General features: G+C 39.0%; 1 protein-coding gene across 5 annotated transcripts in view; it reads right to left on the bottom strand.

Moving 5' to 3' along the window:
• LOC121729013 (protein 4.1 homolog) overlaps positions 1–22,520 on the bottom strand; it is an 82,085-nt gene that overhangs the window by 14,020 nt on the left and 45,545 nt on the right. For 4 of the 5 annotated variants that reach the window (XM_042117399.1, XM_042117409.1, XM_042117417.1 and 1 more), the window contains exons 2-9: positions 7,125–7,281; positions 6,556–6,703; positions 4,837–4,953; positions 4,212–4,395; positions 3,714–3,866; positions 3,150–3,335; positions 2,676–2,848; positions 631–731 (exon numbers count right to left, since the gene is read on the bottom strand). In XM_042117399.1, the coding sequence (XP_041973333.1) occupies positions 631–731; positions 2,676–2,848; positions 3,150–3,335; positions 3,714–3,866; positions 4,212–4,395; positions 4,837–4,953; positions 6,556–6,703; positions 7,125–7,265 (1,203 nt within the window). In that variant the 5' untranslated portion in view covers positions 7,266–7,281. Of the gene's footprint in view, positions 1–630; positions 732–1,691; positions 1,781–2,675; positions 2,849–3,149; positions 3,336–3,713; positions 3,867–4,211; positions 4,396–4,836; positions 4,954–6,555; positions 6,704–7,124; positions 7,282–22,520 lie in introns of those variants that run through there. The other variant, XM_042117424.1, reaches the window with a different exon arrangement.

Here is a 22,520-nt window from a genome sequence, read left to right as displayed (position 1 = left end):
AATTGAACGAATATTTATGATCGTAAAATGAGTCCGGATAATATTGGGGCCCAGGCCAACCTATCTGCTGAGAGCTGGAGCCAAATTCTTGATTGTCAAATTCCGAAAAATTATCAGGTTGTGCAGGGTCTAGGAATCGACCGAGAGATATTGATTCTTAATTCAGTTGTGTATATCAAGCTCAGCCAACAGATCAATACAGACTTATAGTAAATCGACCAAATACCAGTAAATAAAATAAGGTGTTACTTTGCGGAAATCCATAGCTTCAAATTTAGTATATTATTATTTTTAGCAATAACGACGGACGTTGTTAGTAGAGTCTACATCCTGAGATGCTCCGGTGTTGGGGCGTACCCGCGTCGAGGTTTTCAACTTGCATGGTGGTGAGAGGCCTTGCACGAATTTGCTAACATTATTGCTTGTGTGGTGATGTTGTTAGCAGATTCCCGCATGCGAGTGGGTACACTCACTCATTTACTCACAGATTGAGGTTTATTTCGCGGAATATTGCTAAAAATAATAATACTTATGCTAAATTTTGACATTTCGATTATGAATCAATTTCCTTGAAAGCACATCCCAGAGTGTAAGACTATACTGTAGTATTAAGTATAATAAAGTATGTACCTTCTCCTTGATAGTGGGTCGGGGTGCGGGCTGCGGCGGCATGGTGTGACGCTTGGTCGCCTCCGTCGGCATCGCCTCCTCCTTGTCGCCAGACGCCAGAGCTGGAATTGATATTGAACAGTATTATTATTGAGGGTGTAAGGGAGAATACTGTATATGAACTCCCTTACTAACAAAGACATTCACGAAGCATTTAACTATTTAAGGTTCTCTGGTTTTGTCTGTCATGTGATGTTTCAATATGCCAGACAAATACAAGCAGACCTTGTTTTGTTAGTTTCATAATGTTTTTAACGGCCGTTCCCAATATTTGATCTATCTCTGGTTTTGCCCTACTAGAGATAGGAAAAGCTCACAATTGACATAAAATGTGTCTAATGTGAGCTATTCCTATCTCTAGTAGGGCAAAACCAGAGTTAGATTAAATATTGGGAACGGCCGTAAGTAAAGAGGTAGTAGTAGTATCCCCTAAGAACATAATATGAGCAGATGGATCAACTTATACAAAATTGTTTTGCAAAACTCATACAAAAAAAGGACGCCAGTAACATCGGGTATTGAAAACTCGATAGCATTATAGCTTACTAGTTTTGTTTACATTTAGATCAAAAAGAACGGAAACGTGTAGACAGGATCCAGGAACAACGGCGATGTATAATAATAAACAAATTCTCTGTATACAAACAGTTTTTCAAGTGGGCGGTGCAAGCTCAATCCGCAATCGCGAAAAATATTCAAGGTCAACGCACAGTTTAGTTTTTTTATTTATTTCTAGATCGGCACTGACATATGAAATCATAATTTTGCTAGGGACCTATTTACAATCAGCTAATAAGTGAGGAATCGCTTATGCGAAAGTTTGGTCTCTGCCTACTTTAAACGGAACAGACAGAGACCAAACTTCCAGATTCGGCACTTATAATTATCATTTTTAAAAGGTAGTAAAATAATTTTTACTTTCATAACATAATTTTAAAAAGCCACTTTAACATATTTTACGAGCACCATCAAATCACTTTTCCCTACATCACAAAAACGCAAAAAACACCATAAACACTCACAATCATGTCTGCAGAGACAATCTTTAAACACCATGTTATCTGCTCAAGACGTATCACTAAACTGAGTCTAGCCGACCGGCGACAGCTTGTAAACACTGTATTAATACCCCGAACGATGCGCACGCGCACCATGCGTCACCGTTTACTAAAAACGTTATTATGTCTACTACAATATGTTGGGAGTTTCTTAAAACTACCTAGACCGAATATGAGTGATAGACTATTTTTAAATCTGACAAAGTAAAAATGATGAGTTAGTTTATGCGAGAGATGTTTATTTGCTATCCATTTACATTTGGCACGAGCACATAATCTTATAAACGTCAGCAGAATAAACGCATAAACTCACAAAATCTCTCGTAAGTGAGATTTATGGGTGTGATCGCATAAAGCGGTCCATTGCAGCCTGGCAAGGTGACAGTGAGTCAGACGCGTCTAATGTATTGAGTGGAAGGTCGATGTATGATATCATTTTTGCGAAATCGTTCTATCAACATTAATTTTAGAGTGTGATAAAAATTACAAGTAAATGAGAGTTTTGAGCCAAGTACTGGTGTCATCGCTTTTAAGATCTCGCTTTTCATGTGGTTTGTGTGTATAAAATCTCGGTGTAGTCGGCGATCCTGTTAGTGAATATTATTGTAATGCTTAGGTAGCTGAGCCCGACGAAATCTTTAAAAATTGTGAGTTGTCATAATATCATACAAATTTTAACGTAAACAAATAGATCTTCAAACAGTCTCTTTGATTATTATTATCAAAGTGACGAGAATTAATTAGTAACCCAGATAGAGGTGTCATGCAATGTAACGATCTTCAATTGACAACTTTAGGCGGAATGAAAATGTAGGCTTCTTTTAATCGAATATACTGCTATCTCGTGTCGATCTTTCGTTTTCATTTTCGCAGCACTATTGTTCAACGGTTCAACCTATTGGTCAACGGACAAATTCCTACATCTCTACCGGACTATAGCAATCTCACCATCGGCGCTGCGCGAGGAGAGGCGGCGAGAGGAGAGCGCGCGCGCGAAGTGCGGCGGCGGGCGCTGCGGCGGCGCGGCGCGCGACTCGTAGTGCGTGCGTCCCGAGTAGCGGAACCGCGACCCCAGCCGCGGGAACAGCGTGCCGCGCGTCGCCGGCTCCGGACTCGTCAGCCTGTAAAACAAATGTCAGTCAATATAGGCCCCGCCCCGCACAATAATTTTAATATCGTTCGGCAAAAATGGATGAAGAGATCGATTTTCGATTTTTCGGTATAAAGTGAGCACGGCAAGTGCGCTCCTATGGGAGGTCGTGATTAGTTGAATTTCGACGACCGATTTTAAAGTTGAGCGCGACCTATACTGTGCAGAACGACAAGAGCTCTCTGCGAAACTATTGGGAGCAAAAGGCGCATGTATGCAGACTGCTAATTTTTATTGCAATTAATTGCCTTAGTTCCGTTTAGGTGACTCACCGGAAGAAGGTATGATGCTCGACGCAGGTCTTCCACAGCTTCTTGGCGGCGCGGTGGTTAGCGAGCTTGAACCCGACGGTGGACTCGAACTGCTCGAACTCGCCGGGTCGCAGCTTCACGTAAAAGTTGTGACGCTTGTAGCTGATCTTCAGGATCTTCGGCCACGCGAAACGGTTGATGCGCAGCCTGCAACACGAATACGTATCATTAGGATTCAATTGATTAGGCATACTCTATATCTTAAAACGTTTGAGAAATACGTCATGTTGGCGTACCCAAAATTAAATTTATAAAATAGCAAGCTGGGAAGACAATAAAATATGGGCACTTCTTGGGCTATACACTGGGCTCCAAGGGGGATGGGTCACGTGTCAAGTGTCACCGAGTTATACGTTTTGCGCTTAGCAGCTTTTCGGTAGTGTCAAATGCATACAACATAGCAAAAAAATCTTTAGAAACAGTGTTTCGCTCTATGCAAAATTCGAAAAAAAGCCGGCTACAGAAATATCGCCAGCTCCCTCACTCCCCGGCCACACCTACAGGAGCGACAGGGATGGAACATACTTCTCTCTGTGCACGAGCAGGCCGGAGGAGCACACGCCGAGCGTGATGTCGACGTTCTCCGAGTCCTTGGCGGGGTGGAGGTCCACGCCGTACATCGCCAGCTTCTTGGCGTTCTCCAGGTAGTTCAGCTCCGCCTCCGCCGGCGTCTGGCCCCTGGTGAATAAAGCCAGAGTATAGGTATGGATCGATCATAATGTCACACGGCTTCAAAGAACTTGGTAAGTGGGCGCGACATTACCTGTGAGTAGTGTATAGTAAATTTTTCAGTATCTACCAGTGGCGGACAAAATATGTAGAGCGGCAAAACTAATAAATCAGTTTTGTGACAGCCTAATCTCTGGTTGGACTTAAGCTCCTCCATCCATTTACGTTGGTGAAGAGATGTCAAATTGAACAATTATGACTTTAGCTTCAATGTCACTGACAACTGCTTTAATTCACTTTCATCTTATAGCAAAAAGAATTCATTCAGCTACATATTTGATATTACTAATCTACCTGTGGGTCTTATGCAGCTCGACCACCTTCTCTTCGAGGTCTGGCGTGCAGGCGGCGGGCGGCACCAGCTTGAGCTGCTTGCACAGCCCCGCGCCGCTCTCCGACTCCTCGTGGTCGCCCAGCTCCGACTGCAGCAGGTAGCTCGCCAGCAGCGCGTGCGTCACCGTCGAGCATGGCAGTCGACCTGACCATCAGAGAGAAACAAATGAGAAAAAAAACACGAAAATTGATCTACTCACCATGAAGGTACCAATTCATTCCAGATGAAAATTAAAACATGATAAATTGTGCTCCATTGGTTCTATTAAACACTCACTCACAATTTCTCACAGGAAAGAGCCATTCTTCATTTTTTAAACAGGATTATCCAACTCTTGTAAAAATTTACGATAATCCTGTTTCGGTCACTCCCCCACTAACGCGTGATACAATACTTATCAGGATTTGGTTTCCCGATGCACCAATCGGCCGTTAACAATGCTCTGTCTTGTTTCACTTGGTACTGAGCCAGTTAAAGGATCTGATTAGCTGGCGCTGCCAGCTAATAACAGTCAGCCTATATGGGCACCATTTACTAGCAATCGAAAAAAACAGAAGACCAGCTCTTAAAGATATAGAGACGTACCTTCAAGCAGGTCCCTGCGGATGGCCAGCACGAGCTGGTACCGCGTGAGCTCCTCCTGCAGCTGCGCCGGCTCCGGCGGGTAGAACTTCACCGCGAACCGCACCTCCCACGGCTCGTCTGCAACGTGAACATATTCTTAGCTCTGCTTACGTAGAGGATTGTCTGACACTTAGGGTGGGTTGCACCAATTTACTTTAACTGGCAAAGTAACTGTCAAAAGTCAATAATGGACGCCACATTTGACGAAAACCATAACCGCTCAATTTTGCTCGGTTCACAGTTGTCAGTTTATGCTCACACAGTGTTGCCATAACAAATTATTTTTCCTGTCAATTTCTATGGATTTCATTCATTTTTTTATACTCTCAGCCCCAACAACTTTAGCAACAGACATCTGCCAAATTCTGTGGTCAAAGTTAAGGTTAACCTTAACTTTGACCATAACAACTGTAACTATACATATAAACAACGCCTGTGGTGCAACCCACCCGCTGCGACACAGGCTGCGTTTCCACCAGAGATGTGTTCTATCGCGCGGGCAAGTTGTTGCGCGAGTTAGGAGCTTTCACGGTTCCATCTGTAGTAGTTGATCATCACGGTCTAAGGTGTGAAAGATACAGAATAATAGATTATCATGGTCAAATGGAAGATGATGTAAACAAAATCTCACCGTTTCACGACGAACGACTGAAATTGAGCGATACAACGCCACATAAAAACAACGTAACAAATACAGAAAAAAATAGTAACGCTAGTTGGTCATGAAGGCTTTTTGTACAATTTATAATTTGAAATACACATTGGTAAAAAATAAAATGTTTGAATTTTTTTTTTAACGCTTGTGTATTATGCATGCTTTAAATAGTATTTTTCAGATTTTGCAGGAGTATTGGATAAGCTCAAATTGTATAAACCTCGTATATTAAAAAGTGGCTCGTCCAGAGGTTGTCCCATATATTCAATGACACTTTTGCGCATTTCCATTTGCTTCAGCCTCTCGAGTTCATTTGGATCCATTTTGCGTAAGACATTATCTAAAAATTTTATAAGATCATAAAAAATATGTCGTTATGAGTAACAAAATTTAATATCATTTTATTCCATGCACGAAGCAACTTTCAGATATATAATACGCCTATTATATTAAGTCGAAGCAAAATTCAAAGAACATGTAAAACAAAAAATATTAGCACAAAATATGACGTTCCTGATGGGGTACTTACCTTTTCGGTGCTTGCTGTGGGGTACACTTAGATTAGCACAAGAAAATATCAAGCGAAATGTTAACTGAACGGACTGAAGCACAGTCACATTGAAAGTCGTGACCTAGCGTTTATCATAGGGTTAAAACTTATGGCGTGAGCACTGCATCAACGACGCGACCAAGAACGGCAGTTGACGGTTAAGGGTTCATTTCCATCGAATATGAGCTAAGCTACATCGGGACTTGCGGGGAACGTGTTTGTGAAGAACCGATAGAATCGTTGCGCTGAGCGAAGTCAGGCAAACGATGTGATTCTATTGGTTCCCCAGCAGGCTTAGAATGACAACTTTAGAAACGGGAGAGAAGATTTGAGTGACAAAACGGCGGATTTCCTTTGTCTATATGTCACTTTGTCTCGGAGAAAGAAACTGTATCTATGGTGACCATGCCTGCGGTAACACATTCAGCTCAGCTCCGGTGGAAGCGCACGTTTATCCGTCGAAACGACTACTCACGTTTGAGCATCTTGGACACCCTCTTCTCGAGGTCGATCCAGACGCGCGGGTCGCCGCGGTCCTCGTACAGCAGCCCGAAGTAGTCCTTCTCCACGAGGTTCAGACTGTCGCACACCTTCGACAGCAGCTCGTGCCCGCGGATCTTCCTCTGTAATCACATCAAAGGGGACGGTGAAGGCGGATGCATTTTCTGAATAAGTAGGTCGCGAAATAACGCTTAAGCTCGGAGGTCAGCTTTTACCGATGCACTTGCAACTCGTAAACCTCTATCGCAGGTAGATTTTACCAAGGGTTATGGTATCTTTCAATAATATCTGAAGCTTTGTACTACTCCATTTTAAGCTGATTGTTTTCCATCAAAAGTAGGTTATAACTTATAAGTAATAAGTTAAATTTTATGGTTATATAGCAAAAAAGCGAGAGAAGAGGCAACGGGACCAAATTGTAATTTACTCTAGCAGGACTCTATAACCCTTATATGCAGCATAAAGCCTTAAGAGTGCACCCTGTCTATTACCCTTATATAAGTTATAAGGTATGCAGCATAAAGCCTTAAGTGTGCAACTCACATCAGCCTCCAGGTCCATGGTGGAGCCATCCAGCAGCTCGACCTTGATCCGCGCGAGGTTGCCGGGCCGCCGCTTCGGCGATTCCTTCGCCTTCTTCTCCTCCTTGCCATCCTTGCCGTCCTTCGCCACGCCCTCCGGCATCTTGCCCGATCACGATCTGAAAAGATGGGTCAAAGTTAGAAAATAGTAATATTACTAGATGTCCCGCGCGGCTTCGCCCGCGTAAATTAGGAATTTTACAGAAACCGTACATTTTCCCATAAAAAATATTTCCCCCGTTTTTCCCACATTTTCCTGAGTTTCTTCGGTCGTATTAGTCTTAGCGTGATAATATAATATAGCTTATAGTCTTACTCGATAAATGATCTATCTAACACTGAGATATCAGATAAGTTTTTAAATCGGACGCGTCAATCTCAGGAAGATTGACGCGTTCAAGCAAACATACTCTTCAGTTTTATAATATTAGGTGGGTATAGATTTTTTTTAATTATCACTTGACAAACTCGAGTCTCGATCTAAAATACTATGAAATGGTATAATATGGCCATGGCCGCTAAGCAATGTTAAATAAAACATGTCGCCAAACCACCCCAACTTTAATTATTAATGACACTGTCGCCTCATCGAGGAAGGCCGGAAGTTTGGGAGTCTCTACATAAGTTTACTGTATAGTGTTGAGTAAAACGGGTATAAATTATTTTGTTATGATATTAATCTCAAAGAACCGCTAGCCTAACAATACATTCTAAAGCCAGTTTATAGACCGGGAGATGGTGACACAAAATTGAAAATACTAGATCATTTGTACCAGTATGGCGGTTCTTCAGGGGTCTAATTACGTAAAGGCAAAAAAAGAAAATAATGGTCATAGCGCTTGCACCGACGGCCCAATCGCGTGGGCGTCAATCGAACGCATCGGATAAATAACGAATATCGAACGATTTGTTCCACAAAAATTCTTGTATTTCCAGATAGTCTTAAAATTAGCCTGGTACAAATGGTTGGATTGTTTTATTTAAATTAATGTATTCGCATCGGTATGGCGGGCTGTACATCACACCCGAGAAGTATGGCATTGCGCTACCGCCTACTTATTTTTTTTTTTCGACTATCTGAAAGTCATTTTTGTGGAACAAATCGTTCGACACTCGTTATTTATCCGACACGTTCGATTAACGCCCACGCGATTGGACCGACGGTGCGAGCGCTATGACCATAATTTTCCTTGTTGCCTTTACGTAATTAGACCCCTGAAGAACCGCCATACTGGTACAAATGACCTAGTATTTTGTGTCACCATCTCCCGGTCTGTTACCACTATAACCTGCGCCGTCACGGCTAACGGTTTCTATCAAATCAATCAACAATCAATTAATTGACGACAGCCGTGAGAACTACACGGCTATGATGCGCGATGACAGACTGAGTTGGCTGACCCATCACCTGATGATAGGTCGCATAAATTTCACTTGATTCTTATCTTTTGGACAAGCATTACGAATTCTAAACTGACTTTGACGAATATTAAACATACTTGTGAGATATTATGCCTAGTTTCTGAGATTATTTTGAATGCCATATTTTGATTGTCTTTTGATCAAAACTTTAACCAATTAACGACTCTGTTGAATAATGAAACTCCTCTCAGAATCTTCAAATGGTGAGTAACAAAAGATTTCACTTGAGAAATGAACGTTAAATGCTACAGAATCGTTAAAAATATTACCGAGTTAACTAACATTTAACGTTACAAGATGTCTCTAATGGGAAGGGGGATGGGGTAGTGTCTAGCCGCGCTGACGCCAGCCGAGTGCGTCCTTAGCCCATTAACGACAACAATGCTTCAGTGTCACACATTCATGCCCTTATTCCCCGTATCCCCCGTATTCCCTATGTACGACTTACGTTTAAATCGAAAACCTATCGGTCCCACGAGATCCCTGCCGCTGATTATATTGTTACGAAATTCCTTAGCCTTCAGCTATCGAGAACCATTTTTGGATTTTTTATTTTCCTTTATATTCGCTGCGTTCAGTTTCTTCGTTTCATGTAATAAGAAGTAGCCATTTTAATTGGAGATCATTTCGGAATCAAAATACATAATACCTTTCATCTCCAGACAAAAACAATCCATCTCGCCATCGCATTCAAATTAGACGAAACTCCTTTTTGGTTTCACTGCAGTCTGGTAAACAACTTTTTCAGCGTCGGATGCTCCTGGACTTTTCAATTAAAGCGGATTATGGATGGAAACATTTCAAAACTTCCGAATTGCACAGTAACAAATAAAAATGCCGGAGAAATTGTAGCCAGATATTTGCGTTCGTCCGAGGAAGACGAATCTTAAATAAATGAGTAATTTGTCAACCTTTTCAATCCTATAAATTTGAAGTCTCTTTTATGAAAAAATCTGATGAAATTTTATGAAAAAATCTGATGAAATTAGACTCTGGAACTTTGAAAAATTAGAGGCTGCAAATCGCAACATTCCTTAATTATTCCATAGCATTCACGCGAATTTAAGTGACGACTTTGTATTAAAGAATTTTAGTAAAATAGTGACTGACAGGGAAAACAAACACTTGAAATGCAGAATATTAATATACTTTTTATTGCCTACGTTGTTTGTATTGGAAACCGATATGTCACAGAAGAAGGATATAATGAATTCCTACGGAAGCTATAAAGAAGCTACATTAAGACAAACAGCGCCGGATACATGATCACGACATGATGCAACTATCCGCTATCCGCTATAACGATGCCGTCCGACTACTTTTAGTACTCATTATATTCACTTAAGTATTGCCATCGTCGTAAACTAGATTTCGAAGATTGATGTTAGCGTTAGCGAAGCCTGCTATCTGCTCTCTAAAGCAGATAATATTTCCAGTCTTCTGTAATTATTTAAAGTATTTGTTTGGACATTGAGGTTCCATTATCTAAAAAGTTTACTACCTTTTCATGCCACTTTGTTAGAAAAGTTCTAATCCAAGTGGATTTCGTAGTCATTATAATTCTAGTTGCAAGAATTTTCTGTTGGTCAATAAGCAATACGCTTGCCTGTAAGCAACCGTAGGAAACCGGAACATAAATCTTCTGTACAACATTCTTACCATATCTTTAAAAAAACGATTTAATTTAATCGCAACTTAAGTCGCCGCGTAAAAATGAAAGTTATTATATTCAAATAATTATTTGAATATAATAACTTTCATTTTTACGCGGCGACTTAACACGCATATTATAATAATTAACTGTTACACGGACGGTGGCGCAATTAAGTTAAATAATATCTACTTTAACACCGTGGGACATGGGAACTCACGCGAGGCCGGCAGCGGTCCTTGTATGTTATCAACATAATATAGTAGCATCAGAGAACTACTAGAGATGTTTCTAGAACGCTTTCACACTTATCCGGTCACATATTCGAGGAACCTGTGTCACCGGACACTGGAAATATTCGAGAAATGCCATTTTTATGTTTAATATAAATGTGTTGCACATTTATATTTTTATGACCATCATACCAGATGATGCCGAGATTTCCACGAACATAAAATACAATATGCAGGTATAAGATGAAGAACCGGACTACTTCTTGTAAACTTTTATAGGAATTTAAAGAGAGCATTTAAATTACATTTTGGCCAATATTTTGCATAGTTAATTTTATACTAGCTGTTTGACCGAGCTTTGCTCGGTATTCGTTAAAACACGAATAAAATGACATTTTCTAAAGATGATTCCTAGCTAGATCGATTTATCGCCCCCGGAACCCCCTATATACTAAATTTCATGAAATATATACATATACAAGAATTGCTCGTTTAAAGATATAAGATTAAGTACCTATGTTTCATTTTCAACAAAAAAAAATTATTTTTAGCTTGTTGCATTAAACGAGATCTGAAACAATGGATGACTAACTTCGAAGTACATTAAGTAGTATTAAATCATATTTCATGACTCATGCGTCTGAGAAAATGGGTCTATTTGAATATAATTACATAATGATTGACGATATCATAACTTAAAATAAACATAATAATTACAGACTATAATAACATTAATGTTTAAACATTAAAACGTACAACACAATAATGTACGTAAAACATGGACAACAATACGAGCGGTGGCACTTCCAGATCAAGTCTGGAAGCTAGACTCTTTGATCATCCGAACTGCGCCTACACGACGTGTTGCGAGGAGTATCACAACATGTGGCCCCAATAGCCCAATTGAGGCAGCTAATGGGCCAGACGTAATCTCTTATCAGATCAGTTGAGCAACATCACCGTTGAGAACACGCGTCATGCAAGAACTCGATGAGATCAGTACCTACTCGAGTTCTGGCTACAAGTATATATAAGTTGTATGATAAGCTGATCGAAGAATCCAATGGATGAGAAAGTCTTTGATTACCAAATTCCAATCCAGAACCCCGATTATACTATCCTAATGCAACATTGTTGCAGATTCACTCTTAAAAAATGAGAAAATAACACAATTAGGTCGTCTGACACAGGATGTATTACAGAATCGAACCTTGTTCTTATTACTTGGCAGTTTATTGGGTCAGGAAACTGAAGTATTATAAATCTGGTTTGTAATTCAGCTCAGGGTTTCTTATTAGGGTCAGTCTTAAGCGTGTTAATTGTTATTAATTGAGGTTACGGCGGAGTCACCAGTCACCACTCACAGGTGTCAGGACCGGACCCTTATTAACGACTTAACGAGTGAGGATCCTAGCAAAAGATGTCTTGTTAATGTTTTCTTCAGGTGTATTTCCAAAAACTGAAGGATTGGCTCATTTCGAGGTACGGTATGCGATTGTTTTAAAAGTTTAGGTCCCAAGTCCCAACAAGAAAAACGTATTTATAATATACTAGAGATCGCCCAATGGTCGAAATGGTCGACCTTACTTGCAACGACATTAGGACTGCTACCTATATTTTGTAAAAAATATTGACTTCATCATAGTTTTTTTCAATTCTTGTGTCTGGGACTCAGCTTATCTCAGACTGGCCGTTTAAGCATTGTCTAATAGTATCTAAAATTAAATAAAAAAAAAACAATAATCCATTTTCAATTTGTCACCTTGTTGTCAACAGACTTCAACCATAAATAAAAGAGTATAATTCGTATGTATAGGCTTGTCACTCAAAAATCTGTCACTTTCCTAGTAGTAGTGTCGTAGTGTGTGTAACGTTTTATTTGTTAAAAATCTTATATCTTTAAACGAGCAATTCTTGTATATATATATACTTTTTTTACGTCTGTGTATATATATAATTGAAATCTCGGAATCGGCTCCAACGATTTTCATGAAATTTAGTATATAGGAGGTTTCGGGAGCGATAAATCGATCTAGCTAGGAATCATTTTTAGAAAATGACATTTTATTCGTGTTTTATCGAATACCGAGCAAAGCTCGGCTCGGCGGCAATAGCTAGTATATATGATAAAAGCATAATTTTAAAATAATATTAGCTCGATGCACTCCTTCACCATATAAACTATAACTGTGCGAAATTTCATGCACCTACGTTTCCCCATTTTTCGTAAAAAGGGTTACAAAGTTTTTCTCTCACGTATTAATATATAGATAATACTAGATGTCCCGCGCGGCTTCGCCCGCGTAAATTAGAAATTTTACAGAATCCGTAGGTACATTTTCCCATAAAAAATATTTCCCCCGTTTTTCCCACATTTTCCTGAGTTTCTTCTGTCGTATTAGTCTTAGAGTAATAATATAATATAACCTTCTCGATAAATGATGAGTCTTACTCGATAAATGATCTATCTAACACTGAGATAAGTTTTTAAATCGGACCTGTAGTTTCTGAGATTGACGCGTTCAAGCAAACATACTCTTCAGGTTTATAATATTAGGTAGATATAGATTTTTTTTAATTATCGCTTGACAAACTCGAGTCTCGATCTAAAAGACTATGAAATGGTATAATATGGTAGTGATGATGATGATGATGATGATGATGATGATGATGAAGAATGTAATTTGCATAGTAGCATATGCTTTCTGTTTTTAAAACAACGCCGAAACTCCCAAACTTGTATCTATAAAGAATCAGGAATTCTCTCAGCACCTTCCGAACCACGGTATACCAGGTATATCTCGGTGCAAAATCTTACTTGTTGGTAGCATATGCTTAGAATACTTCTCACGAAACCGAAGTCACCATATGTTTCCCTATAAGTTTTGAGGAGTTCCCTCGATTACTTATGGATCCTTCATCAGATCACCACTTTTCTGAATATAATACCAAATTGGGATGATACCCTATATACCAAAAGAAAAATTTTGAAAATCGGTTAACAAACGGCGGAGTAATCGTTGAATATAAGAAAACGAACATAACACCTCCCCCATTTTGAAAGTCGGTTAAAATTGTAGCCTATAGCCTATAGATATTTTAATCAGCACATGAATTGAATAACAAAATTTTTTTCAAATTAATCGTAGCACCATCTGTCAGGACAAACTAAAATTGAAATAGAATAATATTGAATGCGATGATAGCGCCGTCCGCCGGATCTAATGTAAAACATTCCAAAATCAACAACTCCTTATAAATAAGAAATTAATTGAAAAAACATTTTCCAGTAGACCAAACTGTAAATCTAAACCATTCTCGAATCTCCACGAACACACACAAAAAATTTCATCAAAATTGGTCCAGTCGTTTAGGAGGAGTTCAGTCACATACACACGCACACAAGAAATATATATATTAAGATTATCATGCGTATATTACTGGTACATTGTCTTGAATCGTGGAATTTTCCGATTTCTGGTCACTTTCTGCTAATCATAACATTGCTACGCCGAAGTGAATTAGGCTCACCTCCTGTTTATATGCATGCCAATCATATTGCGTACGACGGAGTTTGTGTTGGCATAGCCCTACCAATATCTCGCCGGACCATTTCATGTTTACAGGAAGGAATTCTCAATCCAATTCCGAAAAGTGAAATCGAGACCGGAATCGTGTTCGAATTAAAAGTTGCCCTGTTTCAGGGAATCAGATGTATGTTTCTGGTATACTTTAAAAAAAAACTTTAACAGTTTTTAAAATAAAATCTTGAACCATAGTAAGTATCTGAATTAAATCAAGTTAGAGCGGAATTTGAGACGGTTATTAAGAGTCCGTATACGAAATTTTGCCGATTTCGCTGATTAACAGACGTGATTTAACAGTTAAAATACAGTATTTCTATAAGTTTTAATGCACAACATGTAAGATCATTTTAATTATAATCTAATGTTGGAGCTAGATTTTTGTTTTTTAAATAATCCAACTCAAACCCGCGACAGTTTTGTGATTTTTGCTGTAAAAGGTTTAGAATATCACCTGTTTATGGATTGTGTTGACGTCTTAACGGTATGAAAAAAATACAATGTACTGTTGAGAAAGTCGTCTATACAATGTTGGAATTACTTTTTACCACTTTAATATGAAATAGTTGAGTAAAAAGATATGTAATTCGGCAAAATTTTAGAGAAAATGGGCAAAGAATTGCTGTTAATTTCGGCAACTTGGAGCTGTAATTCATAAAAAGAAAACGACAGAAATAATCTATAGATAAAATTTTATCCAATTCGAGGAAAAAGAAAAAAAAAGAAAAGCAAATTGTGCCAAAAAACACGTTTCAAAACAACCTAAATCTCACATTAGCCTTGCAGCGAGTAATATAATGTGAGATTTAGGTTCTTTTAAATCGTTTTTTTTGGCACAATTTGTTTTTTTTTTTCTTTTTTCTCGAATTAGATAGAATTTTATCTATATAATAGATTATTTCTGTCGTTTTCTTCAAAATTTCGGCAAAATTTCGTATACGGACTCTTAAGACTGACATTATTTAAGCGCTAACCATTAATAAGGTGTGTATAAAAACAAAATATAGAATACGTTATTCGCACGGAACTTTCTCGTGTTTATTTTCCTCAAGTTTGATTTCTGTACAAACCTTACCTTAAGGAAATCTAAATGTGAAATGTACCAGTAATTGGAAGACCGATTTAACCGCAACTCTACAACAGCATCAGGCCCTTTTCATGAAGTAATCATCAGGAATCTGATGCCCAATTAATTTCAAGACTGGAGGTGAGCCAACTGACTCACTGATTCTATCGAGGCTCAAGCACCGAACATTACAGACATTAATATATGATTTGTTGTTTAAAATCGAGATTTCTTTTCTGGAATGAGGCCAGACTCCAGACTATACATATATAACGAGTATGCCAGTTAGGTAAGTTAAATTCTTAGATACCGTACTAGTTACTACACATTTTACGCACACGTAACACAATCCTTGAGAGCACGTACAAAATTGGCACTTATAGAGCCAAAATAACCGTTCGCTTTTTGCTCTACTAACAGACGAGAGGAAATATCTCCCACAATCTACATGAACTTTACTGCAATGATAATAGTTTAATATCCTGAATCTTATAACATTTTCAGATCCTCCAGGAAAATATCCCTTTATGAACTAAAACAAGAATATTACTGCATACTGTTTGTACAATAATTAAAATATCTATTCAGATTAAGTGTTCCTTAATGTTAACTTCCTCTCATTAGATTTTTATTTTTAGAAATTTTTAATGAAGAGGATATTCCAGTGATTTATTATTGGAAGCAATTAATTTTATTCTCATTATTCGCTTCGAGTATTCAAATAATATTGGTTTCACGTTTTTGCTTCGGGGACGACTTTGAAGTTACGAATCAAGGATCCTTGAGCGTGTATTTTTATATTTTCCCAACTCATTACAGCACACTTGGGAGTTTTTAAAGTAAAGTGTTTTTTTTCGTGTTTTTTATTTTTATTTTTATATATATATATACTAGCTGTTGCCCGCGACTTCGTCCGCGTGGACTTCAGTTTATAGCGCGCGGTGTCAACAAAATTGGTGTCAAAAGCTTTTTAAAACCCTGGTACCCCTTAGAGGAGTGAGCACACTGAGACGGGCCGTGCCGGGGCTACCAGCGTGCTAGGGCTCATCGCAAAAATCCGCCTCCATGCAATTTGTATGGAAGCGGAAATCCGCTGCGTCCCGACACAGTGTGCGATACGTGCATCCGCTTCCATACAAATTGTATGGAGGCGGATTTTGCGGCCCCGGCACGGCGCGTCTCAGTGTGCTCACTCCTTTAATGAAAACACCCAAAACAGCCGTGTAGTGTGCACATAATATTATTTTTTTAAATTAAACTTTTTTATACCAAATTTTAAGGGCGCTTATTTAGCTTAACACAACTTAGCTGCATTACACAACTTTAGCTTTACCCATAAACTAATTAGTATTTATTATTGATATGCTGTTGTTTCTGATATCTATGTTGGTAGGTGAGTTATTTGATGACGTGTATAACAATCGAAAGAATCGAAAATTTAAACCCAACATTTGTGCCAACATGGTACCACCTCTTATAGAAGTACATTATATGAGCAAGCGATAGCGCGATCTAGGCGACTCTTGGCGCCATCTGTTATGAGTTTTAGAACTAACATAATTTGAACAAATTTACGCATAAACACCCCCTTACAACCCCCTTTTCCAGTAAAAAAGTAGCCTATGTCCTTTCTCAGGCTTTAGACTATCTGTGTACAAAATTTCATTACAATCGGTTCAGTAGTTTTGGCGCTGTTGTTTCTGATATCTAAGTTGTAAGGTGAGTTATTAATTAATAACGTGTATAACAATCGAAAGAATCGAAAAACCCGCCTCAACATCGTACCACCTCTTATAGAAATACATATGAGCAAGCGACAGCGCGATCTAGGCGACTCTTGGCGCCATCTGTTATGAGTTTTTGGAACTAACTTAATTTGAACGAATTATATAATACAACCCCTTTTTCCAGTTAAAAAGTAGCCTATGTCCTTTCTCAGGCCTTAGACTATCTGTGTACAAAATTTCATTACAATCGGTTCAGTAGTTTTGGCGTGAAAGCGAGACAGACAGACAGACAGACAAGAGATACTTTCGCATTTATAATATTAGTATAGATTCATCAACGCCTCCGTGGTCCAGTGGTTCAGAGCTTGGCTCTTAATTCGGAGGTCGTGGGTTCGATTCCCGCGTTGGAAACATGTTATTTCCAAGTTTGGTTAGGATTATGCAGGCTGATCACCTGATTGTCTGACAAGTAAGATGATCCATGCGTCGGATGGGCATGTAAAAAGTCGGTCCTGCGCCTGATCTTTCGCCAGTCGTGTCGGTTTGCCGTCCCACTGGGTTATGAGAGTAAAGGAATAGGGAGTGCTCTTGTGTACTGCGCACACACTTGGGCACTATAAAATTACTCCTGCGTAGCTGGCCTGGTTTCAATGAAACCGGCCACCGTCACCGAAACCGGTGTGGGAGCTATTAGATTCATCAGCTGCCGGGCCGGTCATAATCTTCGCTGTACTGCGCGGCGCAGTACAGCGAAGATTATGACCGGCCCCCGCCTTGGTAGCGCCCACTTCGAAACGGGCGTACTGAAAATCGCAATTTTTAATTTCGCCATAACTTCTAAACCAAACGTCCAATTTTAATCATTCAAAGACAAAATATTATCTACACAAACTGTACTTAGTGATGAAATAATTTATTTTGATAAGGATTATCAGCATGAGTAAAATAAATACTTTTAAATGCAGTCCAAAAAAAATTAAGATTTTTAAATGAAAAAATGGTTGTTGTGCCTTAATCGACATAGATAGGTATAGTGTGTCGCGGACATTTTTGTAGATATTTATAAGACCTACATTTACTTAGAACATTGTATGGTTCTATCTTTTATAGTTTAGGCAGCGTACGCAAAATAAGTAACTTTTATATAAATAAGTAACCCCAGGCTAGCTGGCAAGTAGACCTTTTACTTGACGCAGGCCTTGTTGATCTCCCATTGCTTCTATTCGGCGCACGATTCTGCAATTCGGCTGCATTGGGAGCCTTCATTGTCCACGTCGCCAGTTTCACACGTCGGTGACGCGAGCCCTGACCGCCGGCGCCATGACATCATGCGGGCTGCGGCCTTCTCAGCCGAGCGTGACATACGCTAAGTACACTGCCACAATAGCACTAGGTAGCGCTGAGAGGGGTATAGATAGATAGATCATGACATGGTCGTAACCAGCTTGTACGCTTGTTACTTTGACCATCATTGTATCTATCTAATTTACATTACCCCACTTATCGCACATTTTGTTATTAACAAATATATGCTATTTCAAAGACTTGGGTGATATGATTTGACCTCGAGTAATACACTACAGATTAGTAAATTAAATTAATTCACAGTTATTTTCAGGAAAACTAACTGAAATAATCCACATGTGCCCCATCTGTTAGAAAACGTGAACCATGTGTTTGGAACTTTTCGTTGTAGACAGCTGGTATGCTAGTATGCCAAAAGGATATCTGCTAATTTGTAGACAAATATATCATCTTGGCTATCGTGGAATGTCGCAACTCGCAAGAAACCACGAGAATGGGAGGAGGAGGCACCAGTAATGGCAACTGGCACGAAACAAATGAGTTTAACAAGGGGACATTTTGATTCCTCAAAAGGATACGCTTGGTGCTTGGTTCGTTGCCAAGCGTATGCATCACATATGGGTGCTACTTTCGGTATCTAAGCTAGTAAACAATTCAGCCGTGACCGAGTGAGGATGACATCACGGGCTGACCTCCGCAGTTCGCTCTCGCTGATTTACTGCGAATTGATTACATTTATCAGCTATTTATAGTTGTGACATAATATAAAAAAATCGTTTGCATTTATTATTGTTGGCTGAAATAATATAATGTGAAGGTTAAAATAACAATGCAGTTATTTTAAGCGCAATATTATTAAGTAAGCATCACCTTCATGGATCACGATATTCATAACAGTTGCGAACTGTGTCGGTACTCGGTCGGTAAGCCTCAAACATGAGGCATTTTCCCCGAAGCTAAAGGAAAAGGAAAGGTCTGGACGTATGCTAGCACTTAGCAGGCAGCCGAAAACTCAACTCAACTCAAAAACTCTTATCTCCTATCAGGATAGTCGTATAAAATAAATCAATGCAGACATCGAGACTCCGGAAGCTGTATAAAACACTCGTATCGTCTGCAGCACTTGACTCGTGGAGCACTTTATAAATGGCAACTTCGAGCGCTGCCCGCATTCGTTAACGACACACATACATTTGAATATGAATCCTTTGCTAGTAAGTGCATTCATAAGAATACTTAGCATAAATTAAGTCCTAGAGCAGTCTACGGTAATATGTAGAGATGTGCCGATCATGACTTTGGCCGACTAGCCGACTAGCCGATTAGTCGGTTGCAAAGAAGCCGATTAATCGGGCGACTAGTCAGGCAAGCCGATCATGGTTTCGGAAGTTTCCGTAACGCTTTTTTACTGCTGTTTCGCGGGTAAGTCGCACACGCCTCCTGCAAACGTGTCGAATCGTGTTATGTTTAGGTACTTCGCGTACGTTACTTTATTTTGTTTCTATGATACAGTTGATGATTTTCATTCATGTACATGAAATCTCGATTTAATAATACATACTTACATATTTTGTTGTTAAGATATTTACAAAAATAATTTCTTTACTAGTAAGTAATTTCAGAAACACTTCATTAATTTTAAAATGTGTAACACTGATCGAGTGTGATATACTTCAACACATTATAAATAATAATCAAGGTTTTTTAACCCCCGACAAAAAAGAGGGGTGTTATAAGTTTGACATGTCTGTCTGTCTGTTTGTCTGTGTGTGTATCTGTCCGTGGCATCGTAGCATCCAAACGGATGGACCGATTTTGATCTAGTTTTTTTTGTTTGAAAGCTGTCATGATCGAGAGTGTTCTTAGCTATAATTCATCATCATCAGCCTGCTCAGTGCTGGACAATCAGGGTTTATCTGGTTCGTGAAAGGCCGTTAGCAACTTGTATTCGTTTGATGGGTTTTATATTTCATTCTAGTTCGTGACATTTGTGAATATACAATATACGTATACACATATTAATGGAAAGTTGACCAGGTGCTGCAGCATCACCTGGTAATCAATAGGATATCCGACTCCTCGCCAACTTAGAGCAGAGGTTTCGTGTTTGGGCTCATTTTAATTGCGACAACCAGTAAGAAGTAGATAGACAGTAAATATTTACATGCTGCTGCTGCAGCATCACCTGGATTCTATAGGAATCGAGCTTCGTATGAACCCAAAGTGGAGGTTTCATGTTTGGGCTCATATTGACGGCCTCATCGAAAAGGACATTGATAGATGGTAATTACGTTGATAGGAATTATTCTGCACTAAAAGTACTATAACCAACACAAGTTTAAAAAGTATGAAATAAAATTAAATTAAGAAATTTTAAAAACCCCCCGCCAAACAACTTTAAAAAGTAATGAAATAATATTTACTGCCTTTAAGTTCAAATAATTCCTAACTTGTGTAAAGTAATATTTTAGTCCATAAATGTTGTCAAGGTGTGTCGGGGGACCGCTAATGTAGATGTTTGATTTGAGATTTCACATAACATAATAGTTTAAGGATCAGTGGGGCTAAAATGGTCACATTTAGCAATTCCTCTCAATCAATTCAGCAAATGAATTGTCAAAACTGTCAAACTGACAAATGTCATATCAGTACAAAAATACAGAAATGAATTGCAAGCAAAGTTGCATTTTGCGATTTTAGAAAAATGAATCATATTATGATTTATATCATGATTCTTCAAAGCGACCATTTTAGCCCCGCAGTTTACAGCGAACCGAATTTAGATAATCAGCGACTTGGCGGTTGTAGGTTGTAGTTTAATTGGCGGTCCCCCGACACACCGTGACAACAATTATGGACTAAAATATTACTTTACACAAGTTAGGAATTATTTGAACTTAAAGGCAGTAAATATTATTTCATTACTTTTTAAAGTTGTTTGGCGGGCGTTTTTTAAAATTTCTTAATTTAATTTTATCTTTTATGTAATTTCAATAATAGTGTTACGGTACATGGTATACGGACACGTGGTCCCATCTAGCGACAAACCAGCGAAGCTTACCGAGGGAGCTCAGGCAACATAAATCCCCTACTCAATACTAGATGGCATGAGGTGCGCAAGTACATACTCGAACCTTCTAGAAAGGTCCAATGTTTGTTTACGTGTTTACCGTTTATTTGTTTGCGTGTTTACGTGTTTTAATTTAGACCTTATGACTGAGTTCATAAGGTCTAAATTAAATTCAACTTACTGCACTTATCGTAAGGACGGCAGTTTTATTGTGGTACATGCTCGAGCCTCCTAGAAAGTTCCCACGGTTGTTTACTTGTTTACGTGAATCGGGAACTTTCTGGAATTCGTCTCGCCATATAAAAAGCCGCAGGCAGGCCCGGCGAGTTCAGTTCAATCTGAGCGATCTTCGAGGCGACAACAAGTGATCAATAGTGAGTGAATCAGTGAAACCTGCGACTTGGCTACGACCTAGGACAGTGATAGTGCTTAGTGATTGGACCTAGTGATTAGTGTTTGGACTTAGTGCTAAGCGTTGTGCTAGTCATAGTGTTAATAAAGTCTTCAAGAGAGTCACCAGGTCTTTCTCTCCAAATCCTCGAACCCTTGCACGTAACAATAGCAAAAAAGTAAAAAGCCGTTTAGTCGGCGCTTTTTGCCGACTAGTCGCCGACTACAAAAGTGGCCGGATAGTGGGCTTTACCGACTAGTCGGCACATCTCTAGTAAAATGATAAAAAGTTTTTTCCGTAGCTTTTCTTACGTCCTTCGCGACAACTTCTTGCAACTGTAGGGTTCTAGAATATGGAACTCTCGTATACTCTAGAATATGGTTGAATTATAAAAATAATTTTAGGAGACTGTTGATTACAACATCAATAACTGTCTTTTTGTCTAGGTACCAGATAATAAATACATCAAAAACTTTGCATTTTATGATTTTAATAATACAGATATAAATTAAACACTAACTACTAATTAGTAACCAAAATCAGCAAGTATATTTACCTCTTCAACTTGGAATTGCGGAACTTGGAATAAATAGCTCTGTTTATTGCATTTCGTGAGTCTGTGAAGTGGTCTCACATAAAACCGTCGTAAACGTTTGGACACGTTAATGTTCAGTTACGACTTACGGAGTCTGCGATGTTCGCTTGGCGCCAACAGAAGAGGGCATTCTTTAATGTCATTTAATTTGTAAGCTGTGCTGGTGATTGCATTTTGTCATATTCTCTGCTAAGATGGTCCTAAGGGCTTGATTACACCTACCGAGTCGATTGGCGATTCAGTGCACTCGGTCGAGCACATCCATAATACATATTATATTTATTTTGCAATATGCATGTCCTCGACCGAGTGCT

This window comes from Aricia agestis, chromosome 1, assembly GCF_905147365.1.
Source record: "Aricia agestis chromosome 1, ilAriAges1.1, whole genome shotgun sequence".
NCBI lineage: Eukaryota > Metazoa > Arthropoda > Insecta > Lepidoptera > Lycaenidae > Aricia > Aricia agestis.
Note: the sequence above shows the minus strand (reverse complement) of the source record. Positions and strands in the feature narration are given on the sequence as shown.